This window comes from Papaver somniferum, chromosome 10, assembly GCF_003573695.1.
Source record: "Papaver somniferum cultivar HN1 chromosome 10, ASM357369v1, whole genome shotgun sequence".
Lineage (NCBI taxonomy): Eukaryota > Viridiplantae > Streptophyta > Magnoliopsida > Ranunculales > Papaveraceae > Papaver > Papaver somniferum.
In genome coordinates this window covers 85,893,786-85,910,531 of record NC_039367.1, presented here as the reverse complement: position 1 = coordinate 85,910,531, position 16,746 = coordinate 85,893,786, and the positions used below count along the sequence as shown (strand labels likewise).

At 36.7% G+C, this 16,746-nt stretch overlaps 1 protein-coding gene across 3 annotated transcripts; it reads left to right on the top strand.

Moving 5' to 3' along the window:
- The first annotated feature begins 331 nt into the window (after positions 1–331).
- Positions 332–3,750, top strand: LOC113319077. Of its 3 annotated transcripts, none has more exons than XM_026567370.1 (5): positions 332–637; positions 914–984; positions 1,139–1,698; positions 2,759–2,825; positions 2,915–3,750. In XM_026567370.1, exons 3-5 carry the CDS (start codon positions 1,549–1,551, stop codon positions 3,520–3,522), a joined length of 825 nt encoding a protein of 274 aa, XP_026423155.1. In that variant the 5' UTR covers positions 332–637; positions 914–984; positions 1,139–1,548; the 3' UTR covers positions 3,523–3,750. The 3 variants fall into 3 exon arrangements, with proteins under 3 accessions (XP_026423155.1, XP_026423154.1, XP_026423156.1); XM_026567369.1 differs by having other exon boundaries at positions 335–637; positions 885–984; XM_026567371.1 differs by having other exon boundaries at positions 336–637; positions 885–984; positions 2,963–3,750.
- Positions 3,751–16,746: the final 12,996 nt, after the last annotated feature.

Genomic DNA, 16,746 nt, shown 5'->3' with positions numbered 1-16,746 from the left:
ATAATCGGTAGTTTATAAAGTTATTCATGAACTTCCCCTAACTACCGATTGCTAACGGCCAGAAGATTGATAATATTAATAATCGGTAGGTAATAGCACTTTACTAACTACCGATTGTTTAAGGACATTTAGGTAATTTTCGCAAATTTGGGCATCCCACAACTTTATCAATGAGTTGGGAATAAAATAATCGTCCCTAATTCTTCCAGGGTCGCCCATAATGACGCCGGGAATATCCTCCGCCCCTAAGTTTTCTATTATTCTCCGCCTCATCAAAACTCCCGTGTTAATCGGTCTTTTATTTTCAGAAGAGGAAGTAAGCCCATTTCCGACACTTATTTATTTTGCCACTTCCTTCATTCATCGCACCATTTCACGTTGTTGTTCCTTTCCTCCTCTCTTTCTCGTCTTCATAAACAGAGAAAGAAAATTGGGAAGGAAAACGGGAAGAAGGTCTAAAAGCAAAGAGATATTGTAAAAAATGTACAGAGTAGGATATTTGATTTCAAGAGTAAACTCGAAGACCTCATTGTTCTCATCATCATCATCATCATCGCGTTTCTCGTATCAATCTCGTCATTTCATCACTACATTTCGGCCTCCTCCTGTTTTCGTTGATGACTATGACACTAAGAAGGTAACATGAGGGGTTTTAGGTTATGTTTTTGTTCTTTTATTATGGTTTTTATCATTTTAGGGTTTGTTGATTTGCAAGTTATTTTAGTTAAGATTTGAAAATTGGGTTTAGGTTTTACTTTGTTTTTTTTCCAATCTTTCTTTGCTGATGTTTTTGTAGATCTGGATGTTTCTATGTCCATAATATGAAATAAAAACCTCATAAGTTAGAATGCGATGTGTATTTTGATTAAATCTTTTTGCCGCAGGTCTTCCATACGATTGTTGTTGGCTTAAGGCAATCAACTTGCGTGGGTAAAGGCGAGGATCCTTTCGATGGGAAGTTTCTTTCTGATCCTCAACGAGAAGGTGGGTTTGATTTCAGTTATGTAAATATATGTTGTATGTGATTGTGATGCTATGTACTCAAAATAAATCTTAGGGTAGAGATGGATTTAGCCTTTAGTATATTATTTCTTTATCATGGATATTGTGGTTTCATAACATGCTATGGTTTTTATAGGCCTGAACCAGTTCAAAGCAATTTTCCTAGGAACTGGTGTTCTGGACAAGACTTTAAGTACTCCAAAGCATATTCATGCTGGTCGGAAGCATAATGATCTGGATGATGTTGGGAAAGATACTCATCATCGAACATTTTTTGAGGTGCTTGGTAACTGTTCCTTTGGAGATTGCTTCAAATCACGAGCTATTTCATGGGCATTGGAGCTTCTCACACAAGTTTGCTCGGTGGAACTTGTAAAGTTTTAGTGCTTCAACGTTTTCTGTTTCATTATGCTTGTTTTGATGGAATAGGCTTTCTTGTATGATTTTATAGTTTCTTTGCTCAGTGACTGAACACATGCTATGCTGGGAATTTTTTTTTGTTCTCTTGTAATCTTTATGGAAGATTGAGAATTTGGTACTTAGCTAATGATATTTGATGATCATGTGTGTAAACTACCCGCTGACCGTATATGTGCCATGTATTTTGGTGGTGACGAGAAATTGAGCCTGGAAGGTAATGATGAAGCAAGGGATATAGGGCTGGAATTTTCGCCAGTCTTGCCTTTTGGGCGCAAGGTATGTTTCAAGTATATGTAACATGTCTTCAGTGTAGACAAAATGCTCATAGTTCACATGATTTCTGCCAAAAAAAGGAATGCAAAAGACCAGTGCCACACTTCACTGCAGTTACATTGACTGTTTCATGTTAATATATCATGATTCCAGTGCAAATTTGGGACCCCGAAGTGAGATTGTAACACCTTTTAAAGTTCTGATGTGTTAAGTTAGCTGTTCAGACTTTCTTAAGTCATTGACGAACCAACATAAGCTTTAGCCGTTCAAACTTTCTTGATTTTTTACATTTCATTGAACCAACAGAAGCTTAATTGTTTTTGATGTCTTTCAAGTTAATAACAGCATTGATAAATATTATGGTTCTAGATACTGGATATTCCATTTGCATAATATATTGCTATATCTATGTAAATTGAAAAATGCTAGTTCATATGTTATTCTTGTTGTTGATTATATTGACCAACTTTGTTCTTGGCACTTGTTCATAGGATTATTAGGATGTTGTTACTTTTACATCCTAACAACGTTAAATTAATAATTAGGCTTTCAGAGATAAGTTACGATGGAAGACAAAAATGAGACTCATCTAGAACCGTCTCTTTCCTTTTAGTAATATCGTCACATAGTATTCTCTGTGCCGATGATAGACAACGAAGTTGTCTGTATTACCAATGGTTAAACCTTGATCAATATGTTGAAGTGCTATCTTGAGTTCATGTATACCTTTGACTTTAATGTTTCCCTAAGTAATTACATTTGTAACCACTTCGTGAGGTGGTTTAACTAACTTTACTTCTGGTTTCACTTCTGTTACAATAAACGTGTGGACCATCTGTTGTATAATAAGGACAATAAGAAGAATCTTATGGGTCGTTGTCTTGCCCTTGGACATAAATTAATATTCCGATCACTGTCTTTTTTATCTGTATTGAGTTTGTTGACAAAGGAAATTCTATTCGAAACATGTTCAGTATTGTGTATTGTTATATTGCTTATTCATCCATGTTTATTGCTTAATTCATATCATGCATTGCACTAATTCGTATTATCTGTGATACAGGAACCACTTGTTGCATTGACGGCTGTTCTCAGAGCTCCAATTGGTCGTCTTATGGGTCATACTAGAGGTATGTTGTATCCGTCTTGTTTTAATTGTTTCTGCAGCTTACTTCAGCTGTGAGGTTTCTTTTTCCTAATCTTGTTGTTGCATATGAAGTATATGTATCTACTATCGGGGAGTCTAATCCTTTCAGTTCACATCCAGTCCGGTTATATGCAAGCGTGCCTCAGAAGTATTTCAGGGTTTGGTGGAAGTATCCACCTAAAGGATTTTATAAAGGCAATACAGACGCAAGTTATAAGGACGGGACTGATCTCGCTTGGGTTGGAGGAATTATTCGTGATGATGAAGCAGAATATGTGCGTGCCTACAACAAAGAAATCCAAGCACCAACCAGCCCTCTGGCCGAGGCCAAAGGTGTGTCTGAACTTATTCTCTATGCTGAGGAGCATGGGTTTCTGCCTATTGTGATTGAGACTGACTGTAAAGCTGTAAAGGATAAAGCGATGAGTAAAACACTCCACAGCGAATCCATTTATAGAGATATGCAGCTGTTAGTCAGGAAGCATAACGTCACAGTATTTGCTGCATACGAAGAGGTCAATGAAATTGCAAATCAACGGGCGCGTTTAAGGTATAATGGAATGCATGAATACAAGGACATCACTGAGCTGCCCCTGAGTATTCAGCAGGATGTCAGAACCCGCCTTGCAGATGAAAAGAACAATAAACCTTACCACAGGCTGCGGAAGTCCAAGAAGTAGATAAGTAGTTGATGCTAATCCAAGAAGAGAACCTACTTCGTTTGATACTTAAGATGCTTACAAACTTTTTTTTTGATCAGAACTGATAGTAGTTGATGCTTGGGATGATTACCACTTGATAGTGGTTGTTGTTAGCGAATTTTAACAATTTTGGTACCACTGATAGTTCTTATATAATTATTAGAAGGAAGAGAAGCTATAATATTGAAGATATTTTACTATTTCAAAGCTTTGTTTCCCAGGCTGCCTAGTTTTTTTTTTATTTTTTATTTCTGAACTGGACCACATTGCTAAGTATATAAATTCCAAACCCGAAATTTGATAATGATTGCATCTAAAATACCACCAGGTTGAAACCAAATAGGCATCTCTAGATACTTTTACTTATCTCTGGTTATTCAACAATATCTCCAGTGGATAGAATCACAAACATAAGAATTTTCAGGTATACAGCAACGGAAAGCGAAAAACCTTAAACACCTGCACTAACGAAATCATGCACAAACAAAAATTACAGATTATCAAGAACCAAATTCACGGATTATGGAGTAATTATTCATTTTATCGCTGAACAATTATCGACACGAACGAAGACGTCAAAGACGCGAACGAAGATTACAAGTACAAAGCGAGATGAAAAATCACCTAAGCTACATAACAAACGGAAACAATGCAACCACAATAATGTAGGAACAAAACCCTAAGAAAAACAGAAATCAATGAATCTGGCTTTTGGTGGAAGGATATATACTACTAAAGATACGACTACAAACACTCCCTAAAAGAAAAAGAGAGACACCGAGACTACAGACACTCTTAAGAAAAGGGTGCTCCTGTATATACCCCTAAAAACACTAATGGTACCCTTTTATCTGCAACCCTCTTAGCCTATCTTCCTACACCATCGAAAGCGTAAGCTACTATGTACCCCCAATAGAGGTGTAAAACGTGTCGGCCCGATACAGCCCAGCCCACGAATTCACGTGCTTAGCGTGCTGTGATGGGATGTGCCAGAGATTCAGACGTGCTATGTTGTGTTGTGCTTAATGACGTGATGTGCTGTGTTGTGCCAGATACATAAACGGGCTATGTCGTGCTGTGTTGTCTTGTGCTAGCACATTTATTTTATGTTTTCCAAAATAAATATTTTTGAGATATTTTAGTTAGTACATGTATTATTATATTAAATAATTTAGCATAACGAAAATAAAATGTCAGAAATTGGTTAAACAATGATTATTTAGTGAAATATGCATCAAATGTGATGTATTGTGTAGTATTTTACGCATGACGTGGCGTGCTTTCTTTGCGTGCCGTGCTGTGCTGCGTGCTAACACGTGCCACGTGTTGTGCTGTACCGATGTGCCTATTTGTATGGCACAACACAGACATTAAACAAACTTGTTGTGCTCGTGTTGAGCCGGTCACGTGCTACGACGTGCTGTGTTTGAATTTTAACGTGTTGTGTTGTGCCATAAACGTGTTAGCCGTTCCAATGTACACCTCTACCCCGAATATATATTGGTGATGAGAAACATAATCATTGTCATAAAAAATAGTGGTGTTTGTCTTTGTGATGAAAGAGACAAAGAGTGTACATGATTGAGCAGAGAGGCCCATCATGCGGTTCCCGTCGTCCGGATGGGTTTTTGACTTCGAAGGTCAGGAAAGATTGGGACCGCCTTGACATTCTTCGTGCTTTGACAAAAAAACGAACTTCTTACCAAGCTTTCCCTTATTTTTTTCTCTCTACATCTCCAGGAACTTTTCTTGGAAACCCTAATTCAAAGTTTTTTTTTGCATCAAATCCAAGCTTCTGTCTCAATTTCAACCGAAATCCCACGTCTTGAAGTAGTTTGTATCTCAAATTTGTATCTGTTTTTTGTTCGAATAGGTTTTGGCTAAGATGTTTGTTTAATTTTATGGGTTTGGTTATGTTTTTTGTCTGATTGATGTTGTTTTGAAATATGAATTATCTAAAAGAGGAAAGACATCATATTTTGTAAATTAATATTCGAATCATCTTAATGGATATGGTGAGGACTATTATAATCTTCATGTCTACAATTTGTAAATTTAATTATTATTTGTGATGGAATTGATATTCGTCCGCGTTTTTTAGGTGTAGGTTTAATTTCTGCAACTAAAGTAGCAAGAATAAAGTAGGAAGAAGTTGAAGCATGTAGACAGAAAACAGAACGTACGAGAATGTCACAAGCTTCCCTAAGTTAGTTCACAAGCTTCGCTAAGTTGATTTTGTGGCGCTTAACAGTGTTCTTGGGTACCTACAGAATTTTTGTGTGCATATGCTATAGGAAAATTGAAGTCTTTCTCAGATGTTATCATGGTAGGGTTCGATATCAAAGACAGGACAAGCGAATTGGCAAAGAGGGAAATAACAATCAGAGTTTTTTTGTGCAGATGCTATAGAAAAATAAAAGTATGTCTCAGATGTTACCATGATAGGGTTCGATAGCCAGGTCAGGTCTAGCGAATTAACGAACATGGAAATAACAATCTAAGATATAATACCGATAACCCAGATAAACAAACTAAACCCTTATAGATTTTGGTTCTTCTGTAATGCATGATTTATTTTCCTTATTCTAAGTTTTGATTTGTTTTTGTGATTTTATTTGTGTAGAAGAACGTATAAAACATTGACAATATTCAGAACCCGAGGGAAACATCCTTACGCACAGGTACACCATCCTTATAACAAATGTCATCGATTGCATTGCGTACAAAGTCATGTCGAAACTTAGGTCCAACATCCTTAGCACAATGAAGCGCGTGATCTCCAAAAATATCCATATGACTGTTGCAACTTGATGCATAAACCATTCTCAACAAAAAATGGGATGCCCAGGTGGTAGCAAAGAACAGCTCTTAACTTTCTCGGCCCGAGACATTAATTAATCCCACTAATACGTACAGCTAATAAATAATCTTGTGCATGCTTAACTCTGGTACACTGCCACAGAATGGAATCTCTTGCAGACATAGAAAATTAGTCGGGGACTTTCTTCTTAGTTGCATCAAAATAAGTAACTGCCAGAGAATGCATGGAAAGGGGGGGAGGGGTAGTATCATCGACTCAATAAGAAGAAGGTAGTCCACATACCTGAATGAAGTTCTGAAGAGCCAACTAATAAGCAAAACCTTTGTTTGTTGAGGATAAGTTACCAAGGATCACCTTTTGCACTGAGGCCGTCTGACTCTGAGAAGGAAGATAACCGTAGGTGCGGGTTTCTGCCATGGTATAGATGCCCAAGCCACCATCCCTGATGAGCAAGGTATCCAATCTCTTATGTAAAGGACTAAAACATGAGCCATCACCAGTGACAAGAAGTCTCAAGTACTTGAGCAATCGATCATCGAAAATCTCAGTGGATTGTTAAAGGGATGCCGGATTGGTAGTTCACAAAGCAAAATATAATCTAGAAACACCGGTGCAATTGCGAAGTTATAGCATCTCACTTTGAGGATCCTTGAGTTTTTTGATGGAACACATAAGTTGAACAGTCTTGTTCACTCTGTTCAACATCATATCAGTAATAACATTCGAATCCAGACTCACAGGACCACCCAAAAGTTTAACACCATTAGACGGTCTACCAATATCATGAGGGAGAACACCATCAACGGTAGTTCTAAGATCAATAGAAGGCCTAAAGAATTTCGTTTTCTTTATATTGAGGTGTAAACCCCTACCTGGTCCTTATGTTTCTATTATGCGCAAGGCTTTGGACACCTCAAGTGTATCACCAATGATTATACCTCATCAAGGTACCAGACGTGCAAATCGAGTTTACAACTGGAAGCAATAGTCTTCACTAGAGGGTGAAGAGTCAAAGCAAATAACAAGGGACCGAGAGGGTCACCCTGCTGGACTCCCAGAGCAGAAGACAAAATATATTGGTCGTAGTAGAGCTTAGCAGGTCGCATGCAATAACAAAATTCAACCCGACGAGAAATACCTGGACAATGAAGACGAACCTCTTTGATGAGCCGAGATATGCTCACCATGTTGAACGCATTAGAGATGTCAATGAGTAGCATCAACATCGTGTCCGAGTGACCTTTAAGCTCAATTAGGCCATTTACAGCATGAAAAATATTTCCCTCCCCCCACCCCAAAAGGGAAAGGCAGATTTTTCGTGTGGATACATTTCATTGTTGTGCACCGAGACGTCTAGTCGTTTTTTGGGTTGAAGATACAAGAATTTTCTCTAAATAGCTAGATGAGATCCACCTATTTTGATTTTCATTAAAGGTAGTCGTAGCCCCATGTTCATGATAAGTCAAATCACATAGAATTTAAGACATTTCGATCAGAAAATCAAATCAAAGAAATGTATAACAGTTTATAAACTTTCTTAATAAAAAATTGTTGCCCGCAATATAAAAGTTTTGTGTCCATACAATGTATCGGTATGTCACAATGTCATCTGGCACAGGCATATCTCACATATGACCAAATGCATATTCACGATAAATATGTGATTTTCTGACTGCCATTTTTTTCCGATAAAAATTATGTACTACCTCCGTTTCAAAATAATATGCAAAATTATCTGCAAATATATACATAATCTTGTCTATTATTTTGAAACGGAGGGAGTAGTTGATAAGTTTCGAATTTAACTGATATTATCACCTACATACGGTTTCTCCGACGGTCTTTTATAGCTGAAATATCCAATATTTAGTCTCCGGCTTTCAAATTTGGGGATCATCGGCATCCGGGCATACGGTTTTACGAGTGTTGGGAGAGGCGCCGTTTAGAAAACGCCAAAACTCTGAGACGAAATAGTTCCTGAAAGTTTGGCCCATCTTTTCTTAACTATTTGACACGTAAGTGATTGGACTCTGCACAACTGTGCACTGTATTTAGGTTATCGCAACGTCAGCTAGGAATGGACAAAAGAGAGCGTGACGTGGGAATCCTAGCTCCACGTTTAAATTCCTCCACGTTCGGAAGTTTGGAACATATCAAAATCCATGCACTTTGCCAACTCAAAGAGGTCACATATAATGCCTGGCTTACAAGGAAGACTTGGATATGATTGCATTCAATGGCGGCTAGGTATTTGTGCTTGAAATTGTCGTACAATTAAAAGAGCTAAAACTAGGTCTTACGGAAATATGTAAAACCTTTCTAGTGTGCGTATTACTGTGTTAGATTGGAGTCATTGGACGGTATCTGTATGACTACAATACCGTGTTTTTGGTTTTTTATTTCGGAAAATGGATCATTTGACCAAATATTTTTAAAATATGATTCTAATGGATGAGTAAAAATTAGTGTGAGTAAAATGAACATCAAAAAAATAGCAGAATGAAACTGGATACATCCTGTGTTAAACTTTAAAAAGAACGAGGATGAAACTGGATGCATCCTGATGTAAATTAAAAATAAAAAAAAAGTATTTAAAAATGGGTAGGATGAAACTGTTTACATTTCTGACTATTTTTACATTATATTCCATTTGAATAATATCTAATTTTACATGTCTTTTTTACCTCTGAATTATCGTTACTAAGTTAATTGACCAATTTTGTATTTTTATATGTATATTGAGCAAGAAAAAGAAAAAAAGGTTTTTACATGCGCCAACGCAACCCGCATTGAAGATTTATAATGTTGGGATCTTGTTAACGGATGCATCCATGAATGGGATAAAAGGGTATTATAATTACTTATTATAGTGTTTCGTGATACGATCATAACTAGACTCTGAGTCAACACAAAAATTAATTTCCGTTATACCCTTTTAGTAGAAAGAAATTGTTTCACTTCTTCTTAGTTTCTCTTTGATACTTGTTCGTCTTTCTCTTTTTTTTTTTCTTTCCGACCTTAAGTCGATAAAACAAATTTTGATTGATGAAAAATATTGTGTTGGTGATTAGTTTATACAGAAATCGAAAAAAGTTAATAAATTATGTATTTGACAATCCTAAACAAAATCGAATTAAAGGGGACAAAATCAATCAAAATCAGCAATTTTTTGTTGTTAAGATCAAACATTATGACCGAACAATGCAAATAAATCTTTTGTATTCTTTCTTTAAGATGACATGAATCTTTTATACCTTTTTTTTCTATCAATAATAATAAAAAAAAGACAATCGATTATATGGTCGACTAGTTAATGTCTAGTTTTATAATAAATTAGATGAATGTTATTGATTAGAACCAATTATATTCTTCTCGATTCACGATAGTTGAAACTTGATCACCAACTGTTGTTATGTTTATTATTTTCGAAAAGAGAACGATAAATATTGAAAGAAAAGATATTGATAAATCATCTTCAAAAATCACCCTTACCAAAAGATAATTAAGAGGATTATAAAAGAATAATGTTTTCCTAGCGAAACAAAACTTGAGTAATTGAGTAATTCTTAAAGGTGTCTTTAGATGAGCACGACAGACAAATCAATTGCTTAACTGCTATAACATTTCATCTTTGGACTTTGGCCTGCCACCATGCACTTGTGCATTTCTATCATTCGTATCTCCCTAAATAATTGTATAAGGTAATACCCTACAAATTTGTTTTTATCTATCCCTTAATCTCTAGTAATAGCCATCTTTAGCTTGTTTTTTAATCTCTAGATCAACTTCAATCTTCAACTGATAGAGGTATAATGTTTGTGGCAAATTACCGCACATAAGACAACATGTTTAATGTATAGTGTGCTCGCGTTGTGCTATGCTATAAAATTTAATCGTTTGTTGGGATTTTCTTTCTAATGTTTGACATGACATAGCACAAAACATATGTTAGAAATAATACTTGGATGGTATCCTATCTGTCAATGTTAGCTGTTTAGTCTGTGTCCTATCTGTCATTGACAGCTGTTCCAGTTGTACTGGTCATCGCTCACATTCTCCCTTTATTAAACCTGATTGTACATGTTCTTCTCTGGTTAATTAAGAACTTAATTTTTCTCTTGATTTTCATTCCTTGTACTAATCTTTCATGGTATCAGAGGCTTGATTCGATCCAAAATCTCATCAATTAAACATTCATTAGCAATTAAACATCTAATCATCATCACCTTAACATTAATTAAATAACAATTTTTCTATTAATTCAATATTTGTTTTCTTGTCAACCTTTCATATCTGTTTTCTTGATTGATTTTCGTGGCGATTACCAGAAGTATGACTCATAATAATCAAAACAATAACTTCACTCAAAATCCTTGGGGAACTAATCCAATTTCTTCTGTTGTTGCTTGTACTTCTGATCATTCTTTACACTTTTCTTTACCATTCACCAACATTTCCAACTTTGTGTCTACAAAACTCACTGGAGATAATTACCTTTTATGGCGTGATCAGTTCGAGTCCATTTCATCTCTACTGACCTTTATGGTTACGTTGATGGTGATATTCAAGAACCACCTCGTGAAATTTTTGTTGATGGATCTAGTACTGTGAATCCAAGATGGTTACATTGGCGCGAGGTTGGTCGATTTTTGGCTAGTTGTTTTAAAGCTACCTTCGTTGTAACTATCTCTGGTGATGTTCTTGGGATTTCTTCTGCTCGTGAGATCTTGCTATTTATACAAACAAACTTTCGCAATAAGTTTAGTTCTCGTCGTAGTATACTCATAAATCAGCTTCATGGTGTTTGTAAGGAAAATTTATCCATTCTTGTCTATTTGCATAATATCAAATCTATTGTTGATTCACTTTCTGCTATTGGTGAGAAGGTTAGTGAATCTGGTCTTACAATGTATGTTCTTAATGGTCTAGGAAGATCTTATGATAATTTCGTTATATGTGCAAATAATAGAGAAACACCATTTACATTTGCTGAGTTAAAACCAAAATTACTCAATCATGAGCAGTGGTTACTAGATCAAGATCAAGATAATTATGTGGTTTTTGATTCCCAATATCCATCTTCCTTTTATAGTAGAAATGTTCATGGTTTTGGGGGTGGTAAAGGTAAACCAAAACCTACATCTCACTATTTCACAAATAGTCAGTTTCATTCTGGTTTTTCTTCACATTGTGGCAATTCTAGTTCTTCTAGTGCTCCTAATTCTCTTGGCAAAAGATCACCCACTACTGACTATTCTCAAGTTAAATATCATATATGCAGATATTTATGTCAGTTATCTCATCAATTATATTATCGATATGCTCCTGATAATAGGCATACCCAATATCATTCTGTTAATCTTGCTTCTGAGGAGGAGAAATTTCAGTCTATGGATCAAACTGCTAATATGACTGATAAGTGCTTAATTTACATGTTTAAAATATCAATTCTATTTTTTTTTAGCTATAATTTTTGCATATTACTTGTTATTATGATTATTTTCTACTTTATGTGTCATATCAGGTGAATCATCCAAAAAGGAGCTACAAAGTGCTTAAATGAACAAGGACTTGGAGTCTACCAATGAAGGAAGGCAGAAGTCCAAATTCAACTCATTCTAATCTATGAGTTCTTAATATCATATTGAAGAGAACGATAATATGAAAATAACACAAAAAGAATGAGATTATTCCGAGTTCGTACGAAGAAGTTATAGGCAAAACAAGATTGAAACTCGAAGTTACAGAGAGAGGTTCGGCTGATAACTTCATCAGCTTGAGTCAGCCGAACCTAGAGCTTAAAAATCAATATTTTCGAAGAGTATACAGGAGGATGTTTGGATCGAAAGTAATTTAATCAAGTGAGTCGAACCTAACACTCGCCCGGAGTGAATTTCACTTATCAAGTTCGTCCGGGAAATGTCGGCAAGCTATGAGCCGAACCTGAGAACTTCTTGGGACATATTTGGACGTGAAATTGACTTGCAACTCAAGGAAACACGGTCCCGGAAGGATTCTAAAGCCTAACTTTGAGAGTTCTATATAAGAAGACATCCAGAGCCTTAAGAAGGTACCATACCTTGGGAGACACAATTCTACCTCCCATATTATATCTTTCATATCAAAACCTAGGGTTTACCCCTTTGGGGGGAACCCATTCTTCTTGTAATCATGTGTAGCTAGACCTTTGTTGGTTGAGGATAAATTCAATGTTCTAAGCGTGAAGCTTTATTGATCATATAAATCTATTCAGAGTTTTTGTCATCATCGTTTGTCTTTATCATATCTATTATTTATGAGTGATTCTTAGATTTATTTGGGATAAATACTATATTAGTCTATTGATTGTTATATCGCTAGTAGAAGTTATGAGATAAGTAATCGTCGATTGACTCTCTACACAAGTAGACATCGCGAGACCTGCAGAGGTATTTTTGCGGAGCTATTGCAAGTGAAGACAACATCAGCAAGTGGACCTTGATCTAAGAGTTCAACTACTAGGATCAACATAAATTCACAAAGCTTAAAACGTTCGATTGGGTTACACCTTGAGTGATATTGTAATGACCCGTCACGCTTAACTGCAGAGTTATCTGCCAACTCTGGAGCCAATTGTGCCGAAAAGGCCTCGGTGTTAGGAAATGACAAATCATTACTTATATTCCATTCGGCCAACCATCGCCGAATATCGGGGTATTACAATACCACCACCTTAAATTGGAGTCGTCCTTGGCTCCATAATATATTCGCAAGCCCAGATCTTCGACGTCCTCTGCCCCTCATGATAAGCACCTGGAAAAACCCCGTCCAGCGTTCCTTCCCGCCATCGGCAGGGTGAACCGTCGTCGGCTCTGATACCATTTGTAATGACCCGTCCCACCACCGATATTGTCTCCACTTAGCCACTGCGGTTATCCGGCACTGTGGGGTTTTCAACGGGCATCGCTGCGGTAATCCAGCAGAAACTTCCCGGATGGTCACCCATCCTTGGATTGCTCCCGCCCGAGCACGCTTAACTGTAGAGTTTTCTGCAACTCTGGAGCCAATTGTGTTGAAAAGTGTTATAGTAATAATATTGCGATATGTAGGGGTTCGTTGCTCGGACTCGTAAAGATTTATAAAAACAAAATATATGTACAAATTGTCACTGGATCAAGAGACACCAGGACTCAGGATTCCACCATAATTATTTATATAATTTTTATATTTATTCCAAAGACAATTATAGCTCACATAAAAATAGGGACTCTAATTCTTGCCAAGGTAGATTTTTAGAAGATTAACTGTAAATCGAAAGCATGGCATATCAAAAGTACTAAGACCAAGCATAAACCATCAAAAGAAATGACAATCAATTAAGAAAAATCATATAACATTTAATAAAAATGCAAGAAGTCATAAAAGAATTAAATATAATTTTTATATGCGTAAAATATGGCTTCCTCCATCATCCCAGTGTTGGGGTTTAGCCTCTCATCATGAAAACACTCTCAAAAATATAATTCATAGCTCAAACGGTGTTTTTATTAAAGAAAACTAATAATAACGAATTCGCAACATATATAAGTGTTACAGAAGTTACCGTTACAAGATATGTTGCAGATTCAAAATAAACGTGCCAAACGAACTGTTGCGAGAACTGTTGAGAATCGACACTTCTCTGCGATAGTTCGCTGGTTCTTCTTCTTCTTCTCTGCAGCAGTAGAGAAGTTTTTTGGCAGCGTTTTCTTCGTCCCCAGCTCTCGATAGCCTTCACAGACTTCCCAGTATCCTATTTATACGTCACCAACCCCTTTAATCCTCACAATAACTCCAAGAAATACCCATTAATGGTTTTTATCCACGAGAATATTTTCTTTCTCTGTTCACATTTCACGCGTCTTCTGTTGATTCTCCCGTATATTTTGTTGCTCATTCAAGCTCCAAATATCCTACAGATTGAGTAAAGCTCGTCCAGGAACATGCCAATCTTCCAAAGATGGCTAAAAAATCCCGAGAATCACTCTCAAAATATTCTTCCCTGTTTTTGCTCTGTTTTATCTCCCACGGATTCCTTGGCCAAATTTGCTCGATTAAAACAGTTGTACCAGGCCTATTAAGACATATTAGGTTCATCCCAATCATTTCCAACAATTGAATCTTCCAAAAACACGTCCAACAATCGAGTTGAAATTCATGCAGACGTGTTTGAAAAATTCCCGCCAATTACATTTTTTGAACTCGTGAAGGTGGTGTCCCCCTTAGCAAACAGTGGTGTCCCCTTAGAAGTTTGGGTGGAAACATCATTTTTGGGGTGTAAATAACCATGGGGTGCCCTTATCCAAATGATGGGTGCCTTTAGCGATTTTTCTGGGGGCGTTTTCCGCACTTTTTCGGGGTTCCTCCGGGACATTTACGGGGTACTTCCGGCACACTTCTGGGGTACTCCCGGTGCGCCATCAACGGAGCTCCAAACGCCGCATTTTTGAACCAATTTCGCCGCAAGGGATTATTTCTCTAAAATAACTTATAAATAAATAAAAACCATAATAAGTACAAAAATGGGTACTAATACTATGTACAATTGGGCTATATTAGACACATAAATGCGTCTATCAAATACCCCCAAACTTATTATTTGCTAGTCCCGAGCAAATTAAAACTACAAAATAAAATCCTAACTCACTTTCGCAGGCATCGTCGATTGCATTTAGCGTATGCAATAAGCCTTTAAACCCCTAGGTGGCCCTAGTGGCCGAGTTATAGTCTCGGGAGGGCTTACCAGAGATATACCCACAAAATCATTACTCCAGACCCTAACTATCTATGCAAAATCTTAGAAAGCACTAAAGAACCTCCTTGGTTGGCATACTCATTAATTACAGGAGGAAGTACCCTGACGCGAAATTTCAATTGTTGTATACGAGTTTGCACCCAAGTATACTAAAATTCATAAAAGTGACAGAGCTCTACTAAGATAGTTTCACGATGGACATCATACTCGGAGTCAGACTAATCACATGAAAAGATTAAGAAGATGGAAAAAGACAAATGTAGATGGTTGAAAAGTGAAAGGTGTTTCCCATATCTGTCTGAAGGTCTTTGCCAAGATAAACCTAACCTAAATGACTGAGATACCGGTCTGACTAATATTAAACACTGGCATATACAAGGGTACCAGTGGTCAATAATCATGACTCTAGGTCAACACAACTGGCATATACAAGGGTACCAGTGGTCGACTTTATTAAACACACATTTACTTAAGAACTAACTACATGATTGGACTTTGTGGACCCAAGCGCATGTTTCTTGTCAGCAGATTACATGGTAATTCCCGTGGATCCTGCATTCCACGCTTGTTTAGGCGACGGAGACAGGGAGAACACACATATATTGCTATCCAAGTGTTAGTGTTTATTCCGATTGGTCTACTGGGCTGGTCTAAATTATTATTTTTTATTTATTTTTTTTAATAAAAAGGTACATAGTCACTCTAATTCACCCTAGCAAAGGTAACAACTTGAATCGTGTGCCCCACCGAATCACTTGAAAAGAAAGCTAAAAATAGAAAGTGAAAAGGACTCAAACAAGATATGGCGAAACTATCATGTTATTTCTAACACCTAAGCTCTGTGCTTTTATGAATAGACTCTATAGATGTTTCCATCTAGTCAGATTGGTCCCTCAACTCCTAAAACCAAAATGCTTCCATCCACTTAGATTGGTTAGTGCTATCCTTAATATACGTAAATTTCTAGGCTCTGGAGTTTATTTATTGCAACTAAAAATTTTCTCCCATACCCCCAAACTTAAATCTAACATTGTCCTCAATGTTCTAAAGATTATATTAAAAACATGAACAAGGAGAAACTGTTACCATTTGAAGCAAAAGAGTTAAGGAAGGATATTACCGGGTTGCCTGATATTGGGTTACCTCCCAAGAAGTGCTAAGTTTATAGTCTTCAGCCAGACTAAGAAAAGGTTTAGTCAACTCGAACCATATAACAATAATCGGAATATCTGTGGGTCTTTAAAACCAAAAAGAGCTGACAAAAGGAGACTGCCACAAGCCAGAGAGTGATAGTCTTCCTTAAACATATGTGTCGACCCTAATCTCCTAAAATAATTAGGTTTAGTCTCAAAACTTAAAAATTGACACATTTTAAATTCATATGTTCCCACAATTGGTAGAAAAGTTTTTGGTGGGAAAACAAAATCGATCTTGGAATCATAGCCTGGGTAAACCACATCAACCAGAGGATGGGTTTCCAACGACTGAACTTCCTTATGGACACCATTAGATTCAGGAAAACGTGTATGAAGATAATCTTTTAGAATGGTCGAAGCATTGATGTCAAGTCCCAAGTGAGGGACCTTTATAAGAGTTAAAACACACGGAG

Coding starts and splice junctions, on each gene's coding strand:
- LOC113319077 (XM_026567370.1), top strand. CDS start 1,549: ATGATATTTGATGATCATGTGTGTAAACTACCCGCTGACCGTATATGT. Junction 1,699..2,758: donor TCTTGCCTTTTGGGCGCAAG/GTATGTTTCAAG, acceptor TCTGTGATACAG/GAACCACTTGTTGCATTGAC. Junction 2,826..2,914: donor TCTTATGGGTCATACTAGAG/GTATGTTGTATC, acceptor TTGCATATGAAG/TATATGTATCTACTATCGGG.